The sequence below is a fragment of the Ahaetulla prasina genome, chromosome 1 (genome assembly GCF_028640845.1).
Source record: "Ahaetulla prasina isolate Xishuangbanna chromosome 1, ASM2864084v1, whole genome shotgun sequence".
Classification (NCBI taxonomy): Eukaryota; Metazoa; Chordata; class Lepidosauria; order Squamata; family Colubridae; genus Ahaetulla; species Ahaetulla prasina.
Genome location: NC_080539.1, coordinates 142,307,272 through 142,330,373, shown reverse-complemented (window position 1 = coordinate 142,330,373; position 23,102 = coordinate 142,307,272). Strand labels below are relative to the sequence as shown.

At 36.0% G+C, this 23,102-nt stretch overlaps 1 protein-coding gene across 2 annotated transcripts in view; it reads right to left on the bottom strand.

Annotated features, from left to right (window-relative positions):
• GCLC (glutamate-cysteine ligase catalytic subunit) overlaps positions 1-22,694 on the bottom strand; it is a 31,950-nt gene extending 9,256 nt beyond the window's left edge. The window contains exons 1-10 of one of the 2 annotated variants that reach the window (XM_058177088.1): positions 22,084-22,694; positions 14,863-14,975; positions 13,696-13,878; positions 10,585-10,698; positions 8,472-8,530; positions 8,228-8,364; positions 6,574-6,648; positions 4,006-4,122; positions 2,353-2,491; positions 1,852-1,964 (exon numbers count right to left, since the gene is read on the bottom strand). In XM_058177088.1, coding sequence (XP_058033071.1) covers positions 1,852-1,964; positions 2,353-2,491; positions 4,006-4,122; positions 6,574-6,648; positions 8,228-8,364; positions 8,472-8,530; positions 10,585-10,698; positions 13,696-13,878; positions 14,863-14,975; positions 22,084-22,233 — 1,200 coding nt within the window. In that variant the 5' untranslated portion in view covers positions 22,234-22,694. Of the gene's footprint in view, positions 1-1,851; positions 1,965-2,352; positions 2,492-4,005; positions 4,123-6,573; positions 6,649-8,227; positions 8,365-8,471; positions 8,531-10,584; positions 10,699-13,695; positions 13,879-14,862; positions 14,976-21,943; positions 22,056-22,083 lie in introns of those variants that run through there. The other variant, XM_058177093.1, reaches the window with a different exon arrangement.
• Between the last annotated feature and the right edge of the window lie 408 nt (positions 22,695-23,102).

Below are 23,102 nucleotides of genomic sequence, written 5' to 3'. Positions count from 1 at the left end.
ACAAAGCATGAAAGAGATTTTGTACTGAAAATATTTAGAATACTATACAGATTGTAGTCCTTTTTTTTTTTTTTTTTTTACATTTATACCCCGCCCTTCTCCGAAGACTCAGGGTGGCTTACAGTGTATAAGGCAATAGTCTCATTCTATTTGTATATTTTTACAAAGTCAACTTATTGCCCCCCCCAACAATCTGGGTCCTCATTTTACCTACCTTATAAAGGATGGAAGGCTGAGTCAACCTCGGGCCGGGCTTGAACCTGCAGTAATTGCAGGCTTTGTGTTCTTAATAACAGGCATTACCAGCCTGAGCTAAACCGGCCCCGGTCCTTGAGATATGACTGCAATTGCGACTAGGATCGCAAGCAGACCCAGTTTTTGTTGCAACCCAAGATGCCTGGGTTGTTAAGTGGGAAGTGGAGGGAGTCCCAGCAAAGAGGCACAATGTAGGCCATACACAGATTTTGGGAGGAAGATGTTGCAGTGCGGTGCAAGCTCAGGAAGTTCAGGGATGGAGGATGTGGGGCGCGTACAAGCGCAGGGAGGATTTACTGGAGCAACTCATAACCTTCCTCCTGGGTTCCCCATTATCTTTGCTTGGGGGAAGCCGACAGGGAAGGTTACAAACTGTGATTATGTAACTGCAGGATGCCATAACCACTGTAAGCTTGCTGCCAAGCATCTGAATTATGATCATGAGACTGCAAGGGTGTTGCAACAGCTAGGAATGATCTTAAGTATCATTTCAGTACTGTTGCAACTTTGAACAGTTGCTCAACAAGTAGTCAGTAAGTAAGGGCTAGCTTTATGTAAATATATTTATATTGATATATTGACCATCAATTGTGTTGTAAATGTTGTACCTTGATGAACGTATCTTTTCTTTTATGTACACTGAGAGCATATGCACCAAGACAAATTCCTTGTGTGTCCAATCACACTTGGCCAATAAAAATTCTATTCTATTCTATTTTCCTTAAAGATGTTTTGCTTCTCATCCAAGAAGCTTCTTCGATTTTGACTGAAGCTTCTTGGATGAGAAGCAAAATACCTTCAAGGAAAAACTAAATTCATTTGCCTTTTGAAAAAGCACCTTTGGAACAACCATGACCTGAATGACTGAAAATCTCCACAGAAATTAGCTGAGGTAGAAAAGCAGATGCTAGGAGAAGTGTCACTGACTTGCTTTATTCTATTCTATTCTATTCTATTCTATTCTATTCTATTCTATTCTATTCTATTCTATTCTATTCTATTCTATTCTATTCTATTCTATTCTATTCTATATATTCTCAGATTTTGTTTGCTTTTATTAGGTGAGATATAAATGCATGCTATCTCTACTGATAGAAATTGGACCATGCCAACCCTGTTCAATCATAGGATGAGCAGAAATAACAGGAAGATTCTGTACTTTTGTACTCATTTTTTTTGATTTTCCACAACTGATACTTAATTAGAATTTGGTAGACCTGGGCAGACCAATGTTTCCAACAAGTATACAGTTTGCATCCTTTTGTTTCCAACATTTTCATATGGAGTCAACTCATATCACACTTCCTAAATTATACACTGACCTATGTTCTGAAAATTGAGTAAGTATTGAAAGTTTTTGTCACATTACTGATATGAATAATTTAAACACAGAATTTTTATCTGTATTCAAATATGCAATGAACTACATACTTGCAAGTTGTCATTTAAGAAATACTGAAAAAACATGTCTGCAGCAAATAATTATTTGGCATAACTAAGGGCTGCTGTTGTTTTGATCCTTTTTATTAGAAAATAAATGGTATATTAAACAAACTACATACAACTTTTTAATATAAACTAGTATAGCAATATAACCTCAAAATGATCAGATTCATTTGCATCATCCAGATGAATTTTTTCTTCAAACAGTGTCAAAGGGTCACGAATAAATAAGTGAGCAATGTGTTGTGCCAAAAGATGATCAATGCCTAAAAAACCAAGAAATTGAGATAGCCATTGTTAAAAAAGCAAGCAAGTTTATTAAATATACTGTGCACATTTATTTGCTTGCAGTAACTCAATAGAGCTGAGGAGAGATGAAGCAGTCACCACAAACACATGAATGAAATATTTTGAGTTTGATAAGAAATGTGATAGTTGATTCATTCTTTCAATCAAGAAAAAAACTGCTTTCAAGATGAGGGATCACGGCAGAAAATTAACTAGCACATCTAATGCTGCTTTGTGTTATACTTCAAGAACAGCTTGTTTAAATTAATCACAAGTAGTCCTTTTTAAGGATTGTGTCTGATTAAGGGAGAAAAAAAACAAGACAAAGGCTTGGAGCCTTGTTGTCACACTGATTTAAATACTCACCCTCTTTTACTAGATGCTCATAGATTTCTTTATCTATTGTCAAATCAATGTCATTGTATTTTTCACCGCATTCTGAGAGATAACTGTCTATGGAATCGTATCTGGATTTATTGATTCTGAAACGGTTGTTCTTCAATGGCTATGTAATTTAAGAAGAAAAATGTCTAGTACCTATTGTCATTATCTGCAAGAGATACTATAACACTGAATCAATGTAGCATTGTAACCAAAACTGCATACATATTTTTCAATAATTTAACTATTTAGTAATATGGACTATTCATATAAAGAGGGGCAGGAGTGTTTAACAATAATTAACAAACATTATGAAATGACTAAATGATACAAGTCCATTATACGAAAAGAAAAGTAAAATCTACTAAAGAAAAAAGTAAAGAGAGGGAGATAATAAACCTCTTTAATGAAGGAAAATCTTAAACAATCTAACAAGTGAGATATGGATCAATAAGGGTTCCTCAATCGCCATGCTAGAAAAGTTAGAGATATAGTTAGAATAATGAAACATCAGAGGCAAATACTAAAATTTAACAAAATCTGGGTGAATTTTACTAACTTTATCTCCTGCTATTGGCAATAATTATACATGGTAAATATGAATATTTATATACATAACTACTTTTTATTTCATACTCAGAACCCAATTAGAAATCTGATGAGAATTGTTGTACACCAAAGAGCACATCAAAATCTAATTTAAAAAAAATTATCAGAATACATAAAGCTGAAACAGTTTTCATATCTCTGTATTCCAATTTCTCAATTTTTGATGGCCTAGTCTGATTAACCCCATCCCTCTTAGAAGGCAAAAAAGGTTTGACTTTGGTATTCATTACAGAATTACCAGGACTGTCAATTGGGGTGGGAAAGGCCAAACCGTATTTCAAAAATAGGCACTGGGAAACCATTTCCTTTAGCAGTGTCAAGAAAGGTAGATATAAAAATGTCTTCACTTTCTACATTCAAATAGATTTAAATAACAACAACAACAAAAAACGCTTAATAAGCAAAATGCTTAAAATTATAGAAAGTTTTCAAGGAATGAAAGATAAGTTTAGGAAGAGATATTTTTGTGAGAGTATGAATACCTAGCCCATGGGTGTCAAACTCACTGCGTCACGTTGCCATCACGTGATGTATCGTGATGGTTTTTCCCTTCATGGAACTGGGGTGGGTGTGGCCTGTGTGTGACGCATCCGGCCCATGGGCTACCAGTTTAACACCCCTGACCTAGGTTAACCACTCTTGCAAACTCTTAACTGCTTTGCTCACAGCTGCTAAATGACCTCCTCTTTAAGAAAAGCAAAATACAACCCCCTGCTGCAAAGAGAACGCTATTCCTTAGATAATTTCAGTTGTTATATATTTCTATTTTTCATTTTTCTTGCTCAATCCAGGACAAGATTAATCACATTCACATTTTTTGTACGCTTATTCAAAAAAAATTTGACCAAAAAAATTGTATCCGTGATTCTGCCGCTGGGAAATTAAAAGAAATGCCAGAAGAATGTAAAAACTCAGGACATTTTATATGAAGATCATACTAAGAGAATGATTAAAGCATTTTTAATAAACGGGTTTGCAAGAATATATACTAGAGAAACAACTGATCTACATTTGAGAGGTCTCACATACCTCTAGACCCCTCTCCTCTCTTGTCCTGTCATCTACTGATGCAGATATAACTCCCCAACGGCAATCAATATCTGTCACATAGCCTCTGTAAAAAGGAGCTGCAGCACTTAAAGCCATCTAAAAGAATAATCGGAGAGAACGTATTGTAACGGATTATCAATGCAATACCATATAAAGCTAAGCAAGTATGATCCTGAAATACAAGATGCTCTGCTCGTCTTCATCAAATCGCCTTTATTTACAATACTACAAATTGTTTTACTAGCCAAGCAGACCCCATTTGCACTCCAGTCAGCATCTTCTACTCTAGTTTCTTTTTCTAACTGGATATATACTCTACTATATGTCTCCCTCCAGTCCAAATATAGTGCATACCTCAAGTTTGAGAAGTGACAATTATGAATCTGTAAGAACTATGAAAAGTAAGATGTACACTTAGACAAGAAAAACCAAATGCACAGGTACAAAACAGGTGGTACCTGGCTCAACAGCAATAACTGGGAAAGGGATTTAAGAATCCTAATGGACAACAAACTGAATATGAGCCAGCAGTGTCAAAAAAAGCCAATGTAGTTCTACCCTGCATCAACAGAGGGATAGTATCAAGGTCACACAAAGTGTTAGTATCATTTTATACTCCTTTAGTAAGACTGCACTTGGCATACTGCCTCCATTTTTGGTCACCATGATAAAAAAAGTGTTAAGACTCTAGGAAGACTGCAGAGAAGAGCAGCAAAAGTAATTAGGGAGCTGGAGGCTAAAACATGATGAATGGTTGCAGGAACTGGGTATGTCTTGTATAGTCTAGACTAACAAAGAGAAGGACTAGAGGTGACATGATTGCAGTGTATCTAAGTGGCTGCCACATAGGTCAATCTATTCTCCAAAGCATCTGAGGATAGGATAAGAAGCAATGGATGGAAACTTATAAAGAATAGATCCAACCTAGAACTGAGGAGAAATTTCTTGATAGTGAGAACAATTAACAATTAATCAATGGAATGGCTTGCCTCCAGAAGTCGTGGATGCTTCATCACTGGAGGCTTTTAAGAAGAAACTGGACAGCCATTTATCTGAAATAGTATAGGATCTCCTGCTTGGGCAGGCAGTTGGGTTAGAAGACCTCCAAAGTCCACTCCAAATTCTGTTATTCTTATGCTGACAGTACGTTGAGGATATAAGATTATGTCAAGGTAAAATGTGCTACACAGGCATGGCAACAAATATTGCACTACCTCTTGCTGTATTTTCTTCTCCAGTCCCTAAGCAACAGCTTGCAAATTCCTCTGATCTATTTTATTCTTTCCATATAATTAATCAAGGATGGGAAATTTTAGCTTCACTTACTGAACATCTGGATGGGGTCTGGATGGGGAGAAACAGGCTCAAGCTTAATCCCTCCAAGACGGAGTGGCTGTGGATGCCGGCATCCCGATTCAGTCAGCTGCAACCGCGGCTGGCTGTTGGAGGCGAGTTACTGGCCCCAAAGGACAGGGTGCGCAACTTAGGTGTCCTCCTGGATGATCGGCTGTCGTTTGAAGATCATTTGACGGCCGTCTCCAGGAGGGCCTTCCACCAGGTCCGCCTGGTTCGGCAGTTGCGCCCCTTCCTTGATCGGGATGCCTTGTGCACAGTCACTCATGCGCTCGTTACCTCTCGCTTGGATTATTGTAATGCTCTCTACATGGGGCTCCCCTTGAAGTGCACTCGGGGGCTTCAGTTAGTCCAGAATGCAGCTGCGCGGGTGATAGAGGGAGCTACGCGTAGCTCCCACATAACACCGCTCCTGCGCAGACTGCACTGGCTACCTGTGGCCTTTCGAGTGCACTTTAAGGTGTTGGTTACGACCTTTAAAGCGCTCCATGGCTTAGGGCCTGGGTACTTACGGGACCGCCTGCTGTTACCACATGCCTCCCACCGACCCGTACGCTCTCACAGAGAGGGACTTCTCAGGGTGCCGTCCGCCAAACAATGTCGGCTGGCGGCCCCCAGGGGAAGGGCCTTCTCTGTGGGGGCTCCCACACTCTGGAACAAGCTTCCCCCGGGTTTACGCCAAATACCTGACCTTCGGACATTCCGTCGCGAACTGAAGACACACCTTTTCATCCGCGCGGGGCTGGCTTGAATTGAATTTTAATGTTAAATTTTATTAATTTTAAATGGGGTTTTTAGTGCATGGCAAATTTTAATTTTCAGGCTAATTTAAATAAGTTTTTTAAATTGCATTTTAAATTGTATTTTGTATTGTTTGTTTTATTTTGCCTGTACACCGCCCTGAGTCCTTCGGGAGAAGGGCGGTATAAAAATCAAATTATTATTATTATTATTATTATTATTATTATTATTATTATTATTATTATTATTATTATTATTATTATTGATGATGATGATAATAATAATAATAATAAACTATCACCACTAATTTAAAAATCTAATATTGATTGTTTTGAAGGTTGCCTCAATGAACATGCTTTTTAATCTTTTTTAAAACAGTTTTAAAAGAGTTTTTATATAAATATAATAAAGTGTCTCTCTGAATGTATTCAACAATAAAATGATTTCACTCACCACAATGGGACAGATTGTGGCTAGCTGATCATAAAGATATCTTGCTTCAAAAATGCTGCAGGCCTGGAATGTTACCTGTATAATAAATAAAAATCTATCATGATTTATGTTAAAAGTGAATGTCAATGTTATTGCATTTTCCAGAAATTATAAAAAATGAGTCCATTGAATTTCTAACTGCAAGATTGTTTCTTCCCTGCAGACCTCGGATCATACAGTGGGAATTAAGTCTCCTTTTTCTTCCTTCCAGAATCTCATTGCTAGTAGGTGTTACAAACATTACCCATATGCGCTCTTTGCTTTTCAACACAGTTCCATAACATATTTCATTTTGGAAAGAAAAATAAGCACAGAAATTCCACCACTGCTTTTCCTTCTTCCTCTGAAACTAAAGTACCTATGCAGACTCACTCAAGAGTTCAGTTCCAAATCACAAATTGATTTATGACAATTTGAATACACGTAGTCCTCGACTTGTGAAAACTGGAACCAGAATTTCCATTGCTAAGCAAAATGGTTGTTAAGTGAGTCATGTCCAATTTAATGACCTTTTTACCATGGTTGTTAAGCAAACCACTGCAGTTGTTAAGTGAATCATTCAGTTGTTAAACAAATGTGGCTTCTACCATTCATTTTGCTAGCTGAGAAGGTCACAAGTGGCAATCACATCACTCTAGAGTGCTGCAACCATTGTAAATACATGACAGTTGCTAAGCACCCAAATTTTGATCACCTAACCATGGGGATGCTGCAACAGACATAAGGGCAAGAACTGGTCATAAGGCACTTTTTTCAGTGCTGTTGTAACTTTGAATGGTGACTAAACAAACGCTTGCAGGCAGAGGACTACTTATATTCAAATGTAAAGAGCAAAATGTTGCCTTTTTTTAGCCATACATTGAACATTTTCACATATTTTGCAAGACTTAACTGTCTTATATGTCATTTCTTTTTCCTTTAACTCATCTAATGATACTGACATTTATTCTTCACATCAGGTACCTTATTCTTCCTCACCATAAATAACAGGATGTGTCATTTTTGTATCAATCTTTCACTTGAAAATTTATTTTGCAATTTTAATGTGCACTTTAAATACATCAGTGCTCCTCAGGACCTTTTATTTTGCTTTACATTGTACAACCCTCTACTTTTCTTTCATTCCAATATCTTTAAATACTATTACATTTAATTATTTAATTATTTTCTTTATTTGCTTTGCGGTACCTTATTTTTGCAACTCACTGCCTTCAGATGTTTTAAGAATTCAGTCACTCACATTATTCAATGCAATTTTTCTAACCTTCTTCACTACGCTGTTATTTTTCCATTTCCTTTGTTATGACTGTTTTAGTTACCCCTCACTTTTCCTCTTTGTGTGTCTATTAGATGATAAACTTGTAGAAAATTACTAATCTTGTATTATTTGCTGTCTGCTACTGGTCTATCAGTTGCTTACAAAACATTAACAATTACCACAGCTTGGCATAGAGCTTGAATTATTATTTCTGGAAAGGAGGAAAAGCAGGGAACAATGAACAGCAGGGAAAAATACATGCTTGTAATATATAAAATCTGGCTGTTATGAAAACAACACAAAGCCAAAAGACAGCAGTAAAAATACTTAACTGTGTACTTATTTCAATGAGTTTACCTGAAGGCAACAATTGCCCATGCCAAATCCCATGGCATCCATATATACATGATCGGGCTTAGCTGCTCTTGCTGCTTCACCATCATCACTAGGAAATGTTTCTATAAACGGTGATGGGGTATTCTTGTCCTTAAATACTGAATAAGACATTTGACAAAAGGTTAACCTCCTGGTTCTCAAAAGGTTAATTTTTTTAAAAAAAATTTTTAAAAAAAATTAACAATGAATTGCTTTTTTCACTTACTTGGTACATTTATAACTACTTTTTCGCCTCTTCTATGTCGAATATTTCTCGTTAAAGTACTAAAAAAAAATCAAAAATTTCTGAGATGTTGTCTCAAAACAAACGTTTTTCAATAGTTTTATAACTTTTTAGATTAATATTTGATCTATGGGTTTCCTAATCTACTACACTGATTAAAAATTATTTGCATTCAGTGAATTATATGAAGCATCAACACTATCTTGATACAGAGAGTTATGAGAAATAATGTCAGAAGATAGCTTCCTTATTTGTCTATATTGCAAGGTAACAATTATATGTAGTACTCAACTTACGATCACAACTTAGTCCAGAATTTATGTGGCTAAGTGGAACATATTTTGCCCCATTTTATGACTTTTCTTGCCACAGTTATTAAGTGAACCACTGAAGTTACTAAGTTAGTAATAGTTAAGTAAATCTGGCTTCCTATTGGCTTTGCTTTTAAGAAGGTTGCAAAAGATGATCACATGACCCCAGGACACTGAAACTGTCATAAATATGAGTGTTGCTAAGGATCTGAATTTTGATCATATGATCAAGGGGATGCTGCAACGGTCGTAAGTGTGAAAAATGGTCACGTCACTTTTTCAATGGATTTTTTTGTTCTAAAGGGGACAAAAGATAAAAAACAAACAATTTCTGTACACAATTTGTCCTATGCCTGATCAGCTTCCCCTTGCCTCGCGGAGTAGAGATTAGAGAGAAAGGAATTACAAGAGAGTAAGCAGAATACATTGGACTCTTTGTAGAGCTATTCCAGGCCAGCTTTGAGAAAGATTGTCTTTGCTAACTTTATGGACAGAATCCTTCTCTGCAATATAAAAGCAATCTTTCTCAAAATTGGCCAGGAATAAGAAGTCAGCCAATGAAATTCCTGTTCCTGGTCAGCCTTGATAAAGCAGTTACCTCTCCAGACTTGAGGAACATTGTCTCTGTCATCTTTCTACATATGCCTTACATTGGCTGGACAAATCTGTCAGCAGCTGCAGTGAAAGTAACTCGACTAGACATAGTGAGGCAGGCCTCCCATGAGTGGGGGTGGAGATAGGGAGGCTACGGTGGCTGAGGCCTTCTAGCCTATGGTAAGGAAGGAATTGCAGTGCTGTAGTATAGCCTTTATTGTCATTGTACATCATGTATACAACAAAATTGGTTGATTACACTGTCAAGTACCAAAATTTTGATCACGTGACTGCAGAGGTGCTGCAATCAGGGTGGATAAATGACTATGACTATTATTAAGTGTTGTAAGTGTTGTACCTTGATGAAGGTAGGTATCTTTTCTTTTATATACACTGAGAGCATATGCATCAAGACAAATTCCTTGTGTCCAATCACACTTGGCCAATAAAAATTCTATTCTATTCTATAAAAATCAATGATTTTCTTTAAAAAAAATCAAAAAATTGGAATTTTTTTATTTTTATCAAATTTATTTTAATAAAATCTTTTGGAGTAAAAATCTATCTAAAGATAGTTTTCTACTTAAGATACATTCATAATTTAGTTTATTCAGCATGAAATGGAGCTTAGTTATGTAGCATAAGGCTGTATATTCTGCAATATTCTTCGGGAGAAGGGCGGTATATAAATTTATATAAATATAAATTATTTATATTAATAATAATAATAATAATAATAATAATAATAATAATAATAATAATAATAATAATAATAATAATAATAATAATAATAATAATATTGGGACTTCGGCGAGTCAACAGCAGGTCAGAGGAGGAGCTGTTGTGGGACAGAGATGACAGTTGCTCTTTAAAAATTATGATTTAAATCAAGTTGACTTAAATCAAATCCACACTGGCTGCAATGGTTTAAACTTTGAGTAGACAAGCTACCTCTGAATCTCTTCTTAAATAGAATTGCCTGTGGAATTAATAAGATAAAGGATGGGAGTTTTGGCAGCCTATTAAAAGCATTGACAAAACTAAAATAGTATCTATAGAAAGAGTAACTACATTCAACGTGAGTGGTGAACCTCATACCAAATTTAAATTTGGATTATTATTATGAATTAGTATATTTTACATCATCTACATTTTGAATACATCTGTATTCCTATTCAAAACACACTTACCTAAACCTGGGATGTTTGTTTATAGCCTCATCTGGGAAGAAAAGAGACTTTGAGGCTCCCATCTCAATAGGTGTTGGATGATACTCTGGTATCGTAAATCCTGGACAACCTAATCTACAAATTCAATCAAATCAAGATCTCTAGTTGACAAAGATTCATTTAGTAAAGTTATATTAGAAATATTCCAGAACAAAAGTAAAACCAAAGTTTATTAAGAATAGTACTTATGTGTTTGGCACAACTCTTCTATAGACAGTAATTAAAAGGGCTACAGGCACTCAGTAAATGCACATTTTATCTATCCAATTAAAATAGATTAATCTTGTTTCTGCCAAAAAAAACCTGACCCAAAACAGGGAAGAAATTTAGCAAATATGTTTCTAAGTAGAAAGCAGCTTTCTAGCGCAATGGTTCTCAATTTTCTCTTTACCACAGACCCCCTCTAAAGACTTTTTGTGGCCAGACTATGGCCACGGACCCCCAAGACTTAACACATAAATACAGATCCATGGTCATAGTGATCGCAATAGTTTTCCAAAATGTTCAGAACATCCCTATTTTTAGAAATGGGACTGTTCCGAATAACTTTTGTTTTCCCGCCAATAAGAGTGTATGCAGCATCACACTTGCTTGAGTTATTTGGTGTTTTCTGTAGTGACATTTGAATTTGAGTTGCGGTCATTTTGACTGCAGATCTTTGTTAACGTATATTTTTTTTTATGTTGCGGCCGCATTTTCTACCAAGTAGATTTGGTGATCCAAACTTCAAAGAAATTGTTCTATCATGGTATGAAGAAACAAAGAGTGATCTGAGAGAAGTGGAAGCGGATTGCAACAAAAATTTTGTAATGGACGATGAGGAACCCGTTGCTGCCGATTCTGACATCAGTAATGATGAAGCTACAGATGAAATTGATGACCAGGTACAATCTACGTTGTGCAATAATTTATATGGCAAGAACAAATTCAAATGGTCTTCTGCACCTTTTGGAAGCAATAGATCCAGAACCACTAGCCACAATATTGTAGAACAATTATCTGAACTATGGCCAGAAGCTAGAGTGGTCATTATGACCTCATGTCTGCAATAGCGCAGCCGAAAAAGTATGTCTGTGGTTAAGGGTTAACTCAAGATTTAAATTATAACATTTCTTCAAACCTTCACAGACCCCATGACATCGCAGACCCCCAGGGGTTTGTGAGGTTGAAAACCACTGTTCTAGTGTATTAAATGTATTAATGTATTAAACCTCACTCATTAAACTAAACGTTAGAATATATGGATCAACTCTAATAAAATTTGAAAAAATTAAGTTATTTGACATATTCAAAACACCGAATCAAGTTTATTCCATTTTCCAAATTGATTGAAATCATCAAATCATTTGGCATCTGATTCAATCAAAACAACTCCAGATCAAATCTAAAAAATTGCTAAAGTTAAAATTTACATAATACTCCACTGAAGTATACTTTTTTGTAAAGAAATTTGAAACCATCACACATGATGATCACCACCAATTTTAATGAATTTAAAAGGAGGCTGACCAAACTCATGGAGGATTGTAGTATGAATGACTTTTAGTCTTGATGTTACTTGCTATCTCTACAATCACAGATGGCATGATTTGATTACTAGCTGCTAGGAAGAGGTAGCAGAAAAAAGTCAACTTCCTATCTCTGAGTTTCCTAAACATATCTAGCTGGACACTCTTAACATGGAATGCTGGCACATATACCCTGTGTGCACTATTATTAGTCAAGTTGTGTTTTTGAGATTAATTTTATTACTGAACAACTACAGTGCTCTCAGTCAATCCAAAATGCTAATAAATCTCAAACCTGAATATTTAAGAAAGTAAAAGTGAGGTTTTGGCTTTCTTAGGAGAATATCTATGTGTGCACAATTATTGGGCAACTATTAGTGTGCAGAATTATTATGCAACTAAATGAAAACTGAAAATTTCCCCATCTCATTCATTTTAATTTGTTAAAGTGAAAATAATAAATAAACAACTCAAAATTTACAAATAAACATTTCTCACATTTCAAAAAAAAATCACTGACCAATATAACCACCCTTCTTTTTACTAACAGTTATAAATATTCCATTCACAGAGTCTGTCACTTTCTTGATCTGTTGACGATCAGCTTTTTGTGCAGTAGCAACCACAACCTCCCAGAGCCTGTTCAGAACACAGCCTGTTCAGAGAAGTGAACTGTTTTCCATTACCGTAAATTTCCTGTTTAAGAACGGCCCACAAGTTCTCAATAGGGTTTAGGTCAGGTGAGGAAGGGGGTCATGACATTATCCTTTCTTCTTTAAGACCTTTACTGGCATGCCACACAGTGGAGTACTTCGAAGCATGCAATGGAACATTGTCCTGCATAAAAATCATGGTCTTGAAAGATGCAGATTTTTTCTTGTACTACTGCTTGAAGAAAGTGTCTTGTAAAAACTGGCAGTAAGTTTGGGAGATGATTTTGAGTCCATCTTCAAACCGAAAAGGTCTAACTAGCTCATCTTTAATAATACCAGCCTATACCAGTACCCCACATCCACCTTGCTGGTGTCTGGCTTTTAACAGAGAAATTCCAGGGTCAATTACAGTTATAAATTGAGGACTATTTATTTTGTCACCAGCATGTTGCTCACATGAGATAAGATTCTTACACTGGAATGCAGTTTTTGCCTTTTGTCAAACAACAGTTTTCGTTAAAACGAAAAAATTATATTTTAGTTAGATCCATCCACAGAATATTCTTCCAATAATCTTTTGATTTGCTTGGATCATTTTACTCAGGAATAAACAAACAAGTATAATACTTTGATTCATTTACTTAATGGATTCTCTTTATCGAATTTCAGGACTTGTGTGGAGAACAGGTCACGTTTTAGGTTATATTTATGCAGAAATATTGAAAGTTCAAACAGGTTCACAAACGTTTAGGCACTGCTGCAGCTATAACTAAGTAGGAATGGCTCTAAATGGGAAATACTTTATGGTAATCTTCCTCTTTTTAAAATAGCTTTAATGTTACAACTTTCTTCTGAGTCACGGCCATCTGAAACCACTATATTTTCAAACTATTAGAAAAACAGAATCTAACCTTGGAAATGATGTGACAGTGCAAACAACTTCATCTTTTTTTAATACTGAAGCAGCTTCCTGGCGCCGCTTCCTCATGTTATCCTGTACAGTGTTAAATTCAGACATTGTTCCTCCATATGGCTGCCCAGGAGTCCCTTCGATCATGTAGCTTCCATACTCTGGTCTCCATAATGTTGGATGGCTTAAAAATCAAATGAAAACTGAAAGTATCTTCTACAACCAAGTATACTTACATAACATGCAACTATAATTTAGCTTTTAAACTCTGAACCATGCAAACAAAGGTAAAAACCTTGACTCAGGATGGGGATGGTGTAATCTAGTACTTTAATTTAGTTAGAACAGGGATCCCCAACCAGTAGGCCATGAGAAGACTGCAACCAGGCTGTGGAAATGGCTGGCAAGCACCCACCCACACTTGTGTGAGTAGCGGGCGAGCGTGTGCGCACAAACTCCATTTGCATGAGCAGGAGAGCATGCACACCACTCACACAAATGCAGCTGTGCACGTGCTGAAACATTCCCTCTCCCCCCGCCAGTCCGCAAAGCCAGAAACGTTGGGGAACTCTGGCTTAGAATGCATTTTATGATTAATAGGGATTCCAACTTTTTTGGGAGAAAATATGCAATAGTATAAGTACATCAGCACTATACCGTACATAATTAATCTTTCGGTCAACAAAACAAATTAAGATATTTAAAAACATAGCTGGCATAAAATATGAATTGTATTTTGGCCATTCCTCAAATACAAAATTAAACATTTTAATAATTAAATATCAATTAATTAAATTAGAAACATTTGCCACTGTGTTGCTGCAAATTGAAAGCACTGATCTTTTAGGGTACATGCAAACAAGTATTATTTATGAAAATGTATTTCCCATTGTTTAGAAAATGGGAGCCAATTTGGTGAAGTGGTTAAAGAAACCAGTTACAACTAAAAGACTGCAAATTTTGGCCTGTATTAGTCAGCTAGATAACTTTGGGGCCAGTCACTCATAGCAAAGGCAAACTACTTCCAAAAACATTGCTGTAAAAACACCATGGACCTGTCCAAGCAGGAGCCAAAAATGACTTGTAATAGACAGAGAGATTGAAATACATGCCGATTAATAACCTGACTAAATTTCACCATGTATTTCTATGAGCTGATGATACTTACTTTGGATTTATTCTTTCACCTTTTTCTTGTAAAGTATGAAGTACTTCTTCTCCAGTTAATAACAACCGTGCTCTCTTATTTTTATGGTCAAAGGCTACCAACATATATTCCACCTAAAAGGCAACAGAAGTTCAAAATATAATTTTTAGCTCACAAAACAGAAAAACACTAAGTTCACAAATTGGTGACCTGAACAATTACAATTTTTAAAAGCAGACTTCATGGTAATGTTTTCTAAATGGGGATATTTAAATATACATACTTTTTTATTTTTGCAAATCAAACTGCAAATTTTACAAGTCCTTTTTGCCCACAATGTATCAGTAAAGCATAATATTTACTCAGCAGTTGCACAGTGATTTCCTCAGCATGGTTTTGATCAAGGATGAAAGCCTGCCTAAGCTTCTTTCAATCCATTCTACTTAAATTTATCTCAAGGTTTTGTTGTCGCAAATTTTCACTTTTAAGACTGCAGTTACTCACAATATAGAAGGCAACTAAAGAGAATGATAGAAAACAATAGCATCCAGCATTACAAACATCCAAATGAAAATCTATCCTATTTATTTTGAATCAAGAGTTTAAATAAGGCTATTAAAATGTATGTATATTATGTTTAACAATATAAAATGTCTTAGGAAATATTACCTTTCGGTACAATTTTATATCAAACTTGCTGACTCAGACTGGTTTTTTTGCTGACTTCATGGGAATGACAAAGCTATATTCTTATCAACTTTTCCAACACGCAATTTATTTACAATGTGGTCCTTGTGCAGAATAACAGGACATTTATTCTGTACCAAATTTGAACTGAACAGAATTTAGCTGCTATTCAAGTCTATCCTAGCAGCCACATCCAGTTACCATGCCCAAGTTCAAAACAGAATTGTATACATCACTTCTGGAAAATCTAACGGAAATATTTTGATTGCATTTTAGCAAAATGTTGAGAAAATGAGTAATCCCAGGCATTTTGAATAAACCAAAAAACTTATCTTTGATTATAGCAAGAGAGACATTCCCTTGCTTTGCTCACTCAGTAGAAAGCCACTGCTTCTAAAAGCACTTTTTCCAAAAAAGCAGGGAAGAAAGGAGTAGCAATTAGCAGCATTACTGTAGTTGGTGAATTCTTCAGTTAAAAATCTTAAGCTTTTCTATAAAAACTAATGTACATTAACTTTTCAGCTTGTTTCTTTAACTTTTAAGGTCTAGCTGTATCAATTTTGGTAGCACAAAACAGAGATTTACAAAAGGAAATTACCAGTAAGTGAAAAAGATGGTTGCTTCTAGTCTCCTAAATATTGTTATAATTTCAATGTATGGGCTGCTATTAAAGCTATTTATAAATCCTCGTGTTTCCTTTTGTTTCTGTTCAGCAAACAGAATGGAGGAAAAACACATCATTATGAATATTAACAATGTTTTAATTATGGTATATGTTTCTGTTTGTATTTTATCTGCCTGTTCACCACCCTGAGTCCTTCGGGAGAAGGGCGGTATACAAATTAAAACATTATTATTATTATTATTATTATTATTATTATTATTATTATTATTATTATTATTATTATTATTATTATTATTTACATGTTAATGATCTTTATTGCCAGTAATCTGCAAATACTGCTTGCTTTACCTAGAACGTTATTCCCAGATCACCTGAAACTGGGATTTTTATTTTTTTAGGACATAGCCTGTTTAATTATTATTTGAAAATAATAATACATTCACTAAGTTTCATTAGAACACATAATGTATATTTTGAATTTGAATAAGGAAAAAAACTGGGAGGGGAGGAAGGGAGAAGCCAATTGGGGATGCAGTCGATAAGGAAACGAACCACAAAAAACAAGTAACTTCTGACTTTCATCAGTGCAGACACAAACAAAATAGAATTCATAATATCTGAAAATCTGCAAAGTAGCATAAAAATGAAAGATCTTAGAAACTGAACATTAGTTTATTATTGGATAAAACACTAAAATACAGAACCATTGATTTTGAAAGACATAAAATCCAATTCCCTGATCAGCGCAGGCATCTAAATTAAAGCATTTCCAGCAAATCATTGCTTGATCATTGCTTGTCAGAATTTGAAATACATTTGTGTACTGATCATGAATATATAATTTATAAATGTACAAACTTTTGCTGAAATTTGAAACATAGGAAGAAGTTAAAGAATGGGCTAAGAAGTTTGTTTATAATACAGATGTATACAGATGAAATAATGGAAAAACGTGATTAAAAGGGTAGAACTGTGTTATGATATAAAAGAGGTTTTTTTAAATAAAGTGATGTTTTGTTGGCACAAGATGCCAGAAAAATTATCTGGAATGTATAGAGGAGCTTAAATCTATGCTGGAAATATGAATAATATGAATGGATGTTTTATCATAGACTTGTAAAAAGCTAAAAAAAAAATTGGATCCAGATATATACAGAGGATAAAGCCAAAACTTTTCCTTTTAAGATTATAAACAAACATGAATAAACATGAATAAACAGAAAAAAAGCCATGGAAGTTTATTTCAATATATGATCATAGCAGTGAGATCACTATATGCAGAAAGATGGAAAGATTCAACACTATTCACTATAGCAGAAGAATGGTTGGTGAAGTTGACAAATTTTGCTGAAATGGATAAATTAGTAAATATGAAATATAAAAAAAATTCTTTGATTAAAGAAAATATATGTTTATTGGTGACTGGAAGCTTCATTGACCTTTTGCATAAAAATAAAAATAGAATTTTTGACTTAGGGGTTTTGATTAGGCAGGATGATTTATAGAAAGAAGAACAATACGATATACCATGTTTCCTCGAAAATAAGACCCTGTCTTATATTTTTTTGAACCCTGAAATAAGCGTTTGGTCTTATTGCCATGTGCTCAAAAGCCCGATTGGGCTTATTATCAGGGAATATCTTATTTTGGGGGAAACAGGGTAACTTTAGATTAACTGTTGACTTTTTAAAATACAAATATTTCAGCAAACAATTCCATAGGCAGCATTTGTTCATTTCTGCAAAGATGATGTACAATCAATTTTCTAGTGTCAATAAACAATGTTTTGTCATCATAATAGTGAAGCTACGTATGAGGCAAGCCGATAGCGCAATTTCAAAAGACAAATAGAACACAAATTCTAGTTAAATAAAGCTCTTACATTTTCTTCATATTAGCAGATAATGATAACAAAACTTGATTGTGGTGAAGCAGTTAGTTTGTCTTTTCAGCTTGTTGAAAGTTTGATTATGCAGAGTGTTTATCAGGGATCCTTGGTGTGTTTATCGCATATAGTATCAATTTGTAGATCAGAGAGAGTACTTACTACCAGCTCTTCTAAAACTCCTTTTTCTCCCCACTTAGGTTTCACATTAAGCTTGAATTTCAGATTTCTAACACAAATTTATCTTGTTTTAAAAAGCAAACATGATGCATCTAATCTAGTAAAAGTTTATACAGCGGAAGAGAAATCTGTAATCTTAATACCAAGAAATGGCATTGTTATATTTTCCCACAGTACAGTACAGCAAACTAAAGATTAACAAAAGCAAAACTTTCAAGCATAATAAAGAATTTTTTAAACTACAGACTGAATCTAATGATACCACTCAGATTATTATTCTACCAGTAAACCCATTTTATTATAGAAGAGCATTATAGAAAAATACCTGTGTCATTTACTTGGATATGTATAAAAGTATAAGAACTTTAACAACAATTTCTGTCTTCAGGCTAAAATACAGGTTTTAACAATTTGAAAGATCTGTCTCTTAGGCAAGTTAGGATGTATATAAGGAATCTGTTCAAACATAACCCTTCAAAATTGCTCCTCCTGCCAGCAGAGCAGCTAACAAACCAGGAACTCTCCCTTGGCATTTAATTACAACTACTAGACATGATCTGTAAAAATCTGGATAATCACTAGACATGAACAAAGTAATAAATAAACCATTTAATGGTCAACCAGTTTTTCAGATCTGATTTGGTAACACTTACTAACTTAATACTATATCTGGATTCCTGGCTCTCTTAATATACAAAAGTCATAAACTAGGGATTTTTTTTTCCTTGATATTTTATTCCTTAATAATCCAGGCTTGTTACAAGAGAAACAAGACAGATATATTGCTTAGCAAATCACAAATGGAAGTTTCATAGTTTGTTTTTTTCTAGGCAGGAAAACTAACAGAAACAATAAAATACGGTCACGATTTCTTACTCCTGGTGAAAATTTGCTATTTTCTAAAACTAATGTCTATGCATTTTATATATAACTTTTCAAGATTTTTTATTGGCAACTTGATTTCCCGGAATTGAAAATAAGCGTACAAGAGTTACAATTCTATACCTACAGCAAATGCACAAATCAATCTTGATGAAAGGTTATAGCTGGCTGGTACAGCATATGCTTTGCAAATAGATGGTCACAGATTCTGTTCCTGATATCTACAGATGATAATATTTAAAAGAACTACTAGCAAGTAAGTTTATACTAATGAGGTACGGGAATCAGTAATGTAATACGTTTTTTCCTGCTTTTTCTGAATATATCTATGAATTCAACCTACCTAAAATTGAATCCATCAATATTTATAAATGTGAGATCTGTAGTTTAATTACCTGATTTATCTTTATTACAAAGATATTTACTGCTTTTTTTTTTAAATGTAAAAACTTTTTACAGGCATTCAACTTCAGTGTTTGTGATGTACCATGCCCCTGGGCATCACAAGTCTGGAGTTGTCTTATGAAATCTTTTTTGACAATGCATAGAGCAATTATCATAGCTCTAACATACAAAATTGTATGGATTATTTTTTAAAGCATACATAATCTAAATCCTTTGAAACGATTCTAAGATTTATTTCTGTAAGTAATACAATCTTGGAATATTTTCAGACTGTTGAGCTGTAAAAAATAAGCTTTCTTCAGTATTAGCACACAACATATATTTCAATTTTGGAGTTTGTAAATTGACAGTTAAGAATCTTTGAGGATGAAAGAAGAAAAGATCTCAAGAAAGAGAGTTTCAAAACTCCTCTTTGGTATCAATTTGGATAAAAGATTCAAGTAGGCTTTGCTCAAGATTGTATTCAAAAGTCACTATCAAAGTATATTGATATTAGAGCTGAAGGTTTCTCTTCAAGTCAGTACCTCTTTAAGAGTATTTGATGGGCCAAATTGTTATTTTCATATATTATGAATATTACATAAACGTAATTCAAGCACAAAGTTTTCATTCTTAGAAAGCCTCATCAATGAAATAAATTCTTTGGGCACAGAAAACTAATTATATACAAAAAGATGTCAGCAATTAGTTCATGCTGTTATTTTGCTTAATCTACGCACAGCTCTAAATTTTAGGTAAAAACTTTACAGAGAATTTAGTTGAGCTTCAATTATATTGTCAAGCAATAAAATTAATGACCAATTCACTTCATACTAAATGTTTTTTTCTAGCTTCATTTACCTCAGTCATTTCAATGGGAAATGTAGTTATTTATATGTTTTTTGCAAATCATATCAAAATTGTTAAATAAATTTCCTACTAATTTTTTTTTTGGCAGACTACAAACATATAGAGAAAAAGCAGTTGAAAATTTCTTAAAACAAATGAAACATGAAGAAATAATATGCTTTGCAGGTTGTTGATATCTTGCTTTGGATTAACTATGTTATATCACAGGCTAGAGCAGGGGTCACCAACCTTTTGGACCTCAGGGACCACTAAATTCATAATTTTAAATCCCGAGGACCACTAATATGAATTTTTTAAAAGATAAATAGTATTTAATACAATATAAAAAATGAAAATAATTTTTCTGCGGACCACCAAAATTTTCTTGTGGACCACCAGTGGTCCATGAACCACTGGTTGGTGACTACTGGGCTACAGTGTCTAGGAACAAATGGCTTATACATTTCATAAATAAAACAAAATTGATGAATACATTCAAATTTCAGAAAATTAACTGATTAAGAGAATTCTGAATACCACTGTTTTCAAATAGTATCCTTCCCCTGACCAAGCTCAACTTTAGTGTTTGATGCCTCAAGTAAGTACAGTAATTTTATGTACACTGAGAGCATATGCACCAAGACAAATTCCTTGTGTGTCCAATCACACTTGGCCAATAAAAATTCTATTCTATTCTATTCTATTCTATTCTATTCTATTCTATTCTATTCTAATGCCAACTGCTCTGAGAACATCCCCAGCTCTTGAGCAGTATATAAATGCTTTAAATTAAAAAAGTGAGACCAATACTTCAATAATCTTTTAAAATACTACTGGATTTTCATTATAAGGCACATTTCTATCAAACGCAGAACCTAGATTATAGAGGCCTCAGAGAATCAACTGTCTGGCTTTCCTTATTATAATAATACACAGCATACTAACAGGACAGTAATTGTCAATAGGATGGAGCGCAGTGAAATATGAATATAAAACTGCCTACAAATGAAGAAATTCATTCATACATGCACATCTGTAATCTGACCCTTCTGGTATCCAAAGTAAAATTTCCAGTTACAGTTGCTACTACACTATTAACATAAAACGCAAAGTCTGTGCTTTAAGGCAGTCCTATATTGGCAAGAAAAAGTAAACGAGCAATTTATAACTTTAAATAATCATAAAAGACAGGAATCCATAAGCTAATATTGCTTTTTTTCTATGCAAGGAATTTTCCTAGAGAATGCTGAAGATCAAACCAAGTCCGGGGCAAAAGCAATCGAAAACAGAACCGAGGATAACATTTACTTTCCCACCAGCTTCGGATAGTACAGTCTGTAAATATATTCCAGTTTAATGGTACAGAAAGGGGGAGATGCTGGGTGGTGAAAGCAGCCTCAGGTAGGTCAGCGACAAGGAAGGGACTCGACGGCTGCCGGACTGTTTTCTAAGGCTCATATCTAAGCTCCGTTTAAGGAAACTCCGATTTAACTAAACGGGTCGCCTCTTTTTTCCCCCTTTTTCTTTTCTTCCCCTAGCCTCCCCCGTCCCCTCCATTTCGCAAGGCGCTGAGCCATTAGCCTCCCCTTCTTCCAGCACCGACCTTCTACCTGAAAAGACAGGGGGGAATGGCGGCCTATCTCAATCGGGAGACTTTCCCAAGGCAGCCGAAGGATCCCTCCATCAGCCAGGCCGGCTCTCCCGAAGGGTCCCCTTTCCCTTCTCCGTGAGGGTGGGCGGGGGCGCTCACCTCGTCACCCCACTTGAGCACGTCCTTGTGCCTCTCCCCGACGGCCCGGTAGATGTGCAGGAACTGCTGGATGCCGTGTTTGCGCACGTGCTCCGCGTGCCGCTGCGTCTTCTCCCAGCTGAGCGGCGAGCCTTGCGACAGGAGCCCCATGGCTCTGCCGGGGAAGAGGAGGCGCGGGGAGCGCGCGAGAGGAGGAGCGCGGAAAAGACAAGCGGCGGCCGCTGCCGTGACAACTCCGAAGAGCAGAGCGGGCCAGGAGCCCCGACCAAAAAAAAAACAAGGAAAAAAAAAAACTACTTCAGGCGGCGGGAAACACGCAAGGAGAATCCACTCGCGGCTAGGCGTAGGGGGTGGTGGAGGAGGTGGCTGAGCAAAGGAAGCGGGGTGGGGAAAAAGGCGCTCCCGCCGCCTTCCCGAGCCTCCGCTTTGCCAGCGGCCGGCACCAGACGAGGGATGAGGAGACCCTCCCCGCCTTGGCTTCGCGCGCTCGGGTACTTTTAAGGGAAACCCGAGAAGGCTGAGGGCGCCGGCAGCCGCCTCTCCGCTATGGTTCTGACCGTCCCGGGAGAGGAATCGCGTGACACGTGACCGAGGAGCAAGGGCGGAGAATAGGCGCTCTCTCGCGCGCGGTCGGTTTCTGGTTCGCGCGCGCCGAGGGGAAGGAAGAGGTGATAGGGACAGACGTCGCGTCATGCGGTGACTCAGCACTTTCTGGCTCCAGCGCCTCTCCCCCTCCCTCCCTCCCTCCCACCCTCTCCGTTTGGGTTCTTTCTAATCGGCGTTGAGGTTACCTGTTCTCAGGTTTTTGCCGGCCGCTCTTGTGGGTTTTGTCAAACGCCACCCACCCCCCCAAGCACACTCCGTCGGCCGATTTGAAAGAAGACGGGGGTGGTGGCGGTGGTCATAAATACCATTGTTCTTTCTGAATGTGGACCATGGAGAGAATAGCATCAGCGGGAAGATCTGCAAATAGAAACAGAACGACTGTGGGGAAAGAAACAAAGGTAGTGCCACTAGTC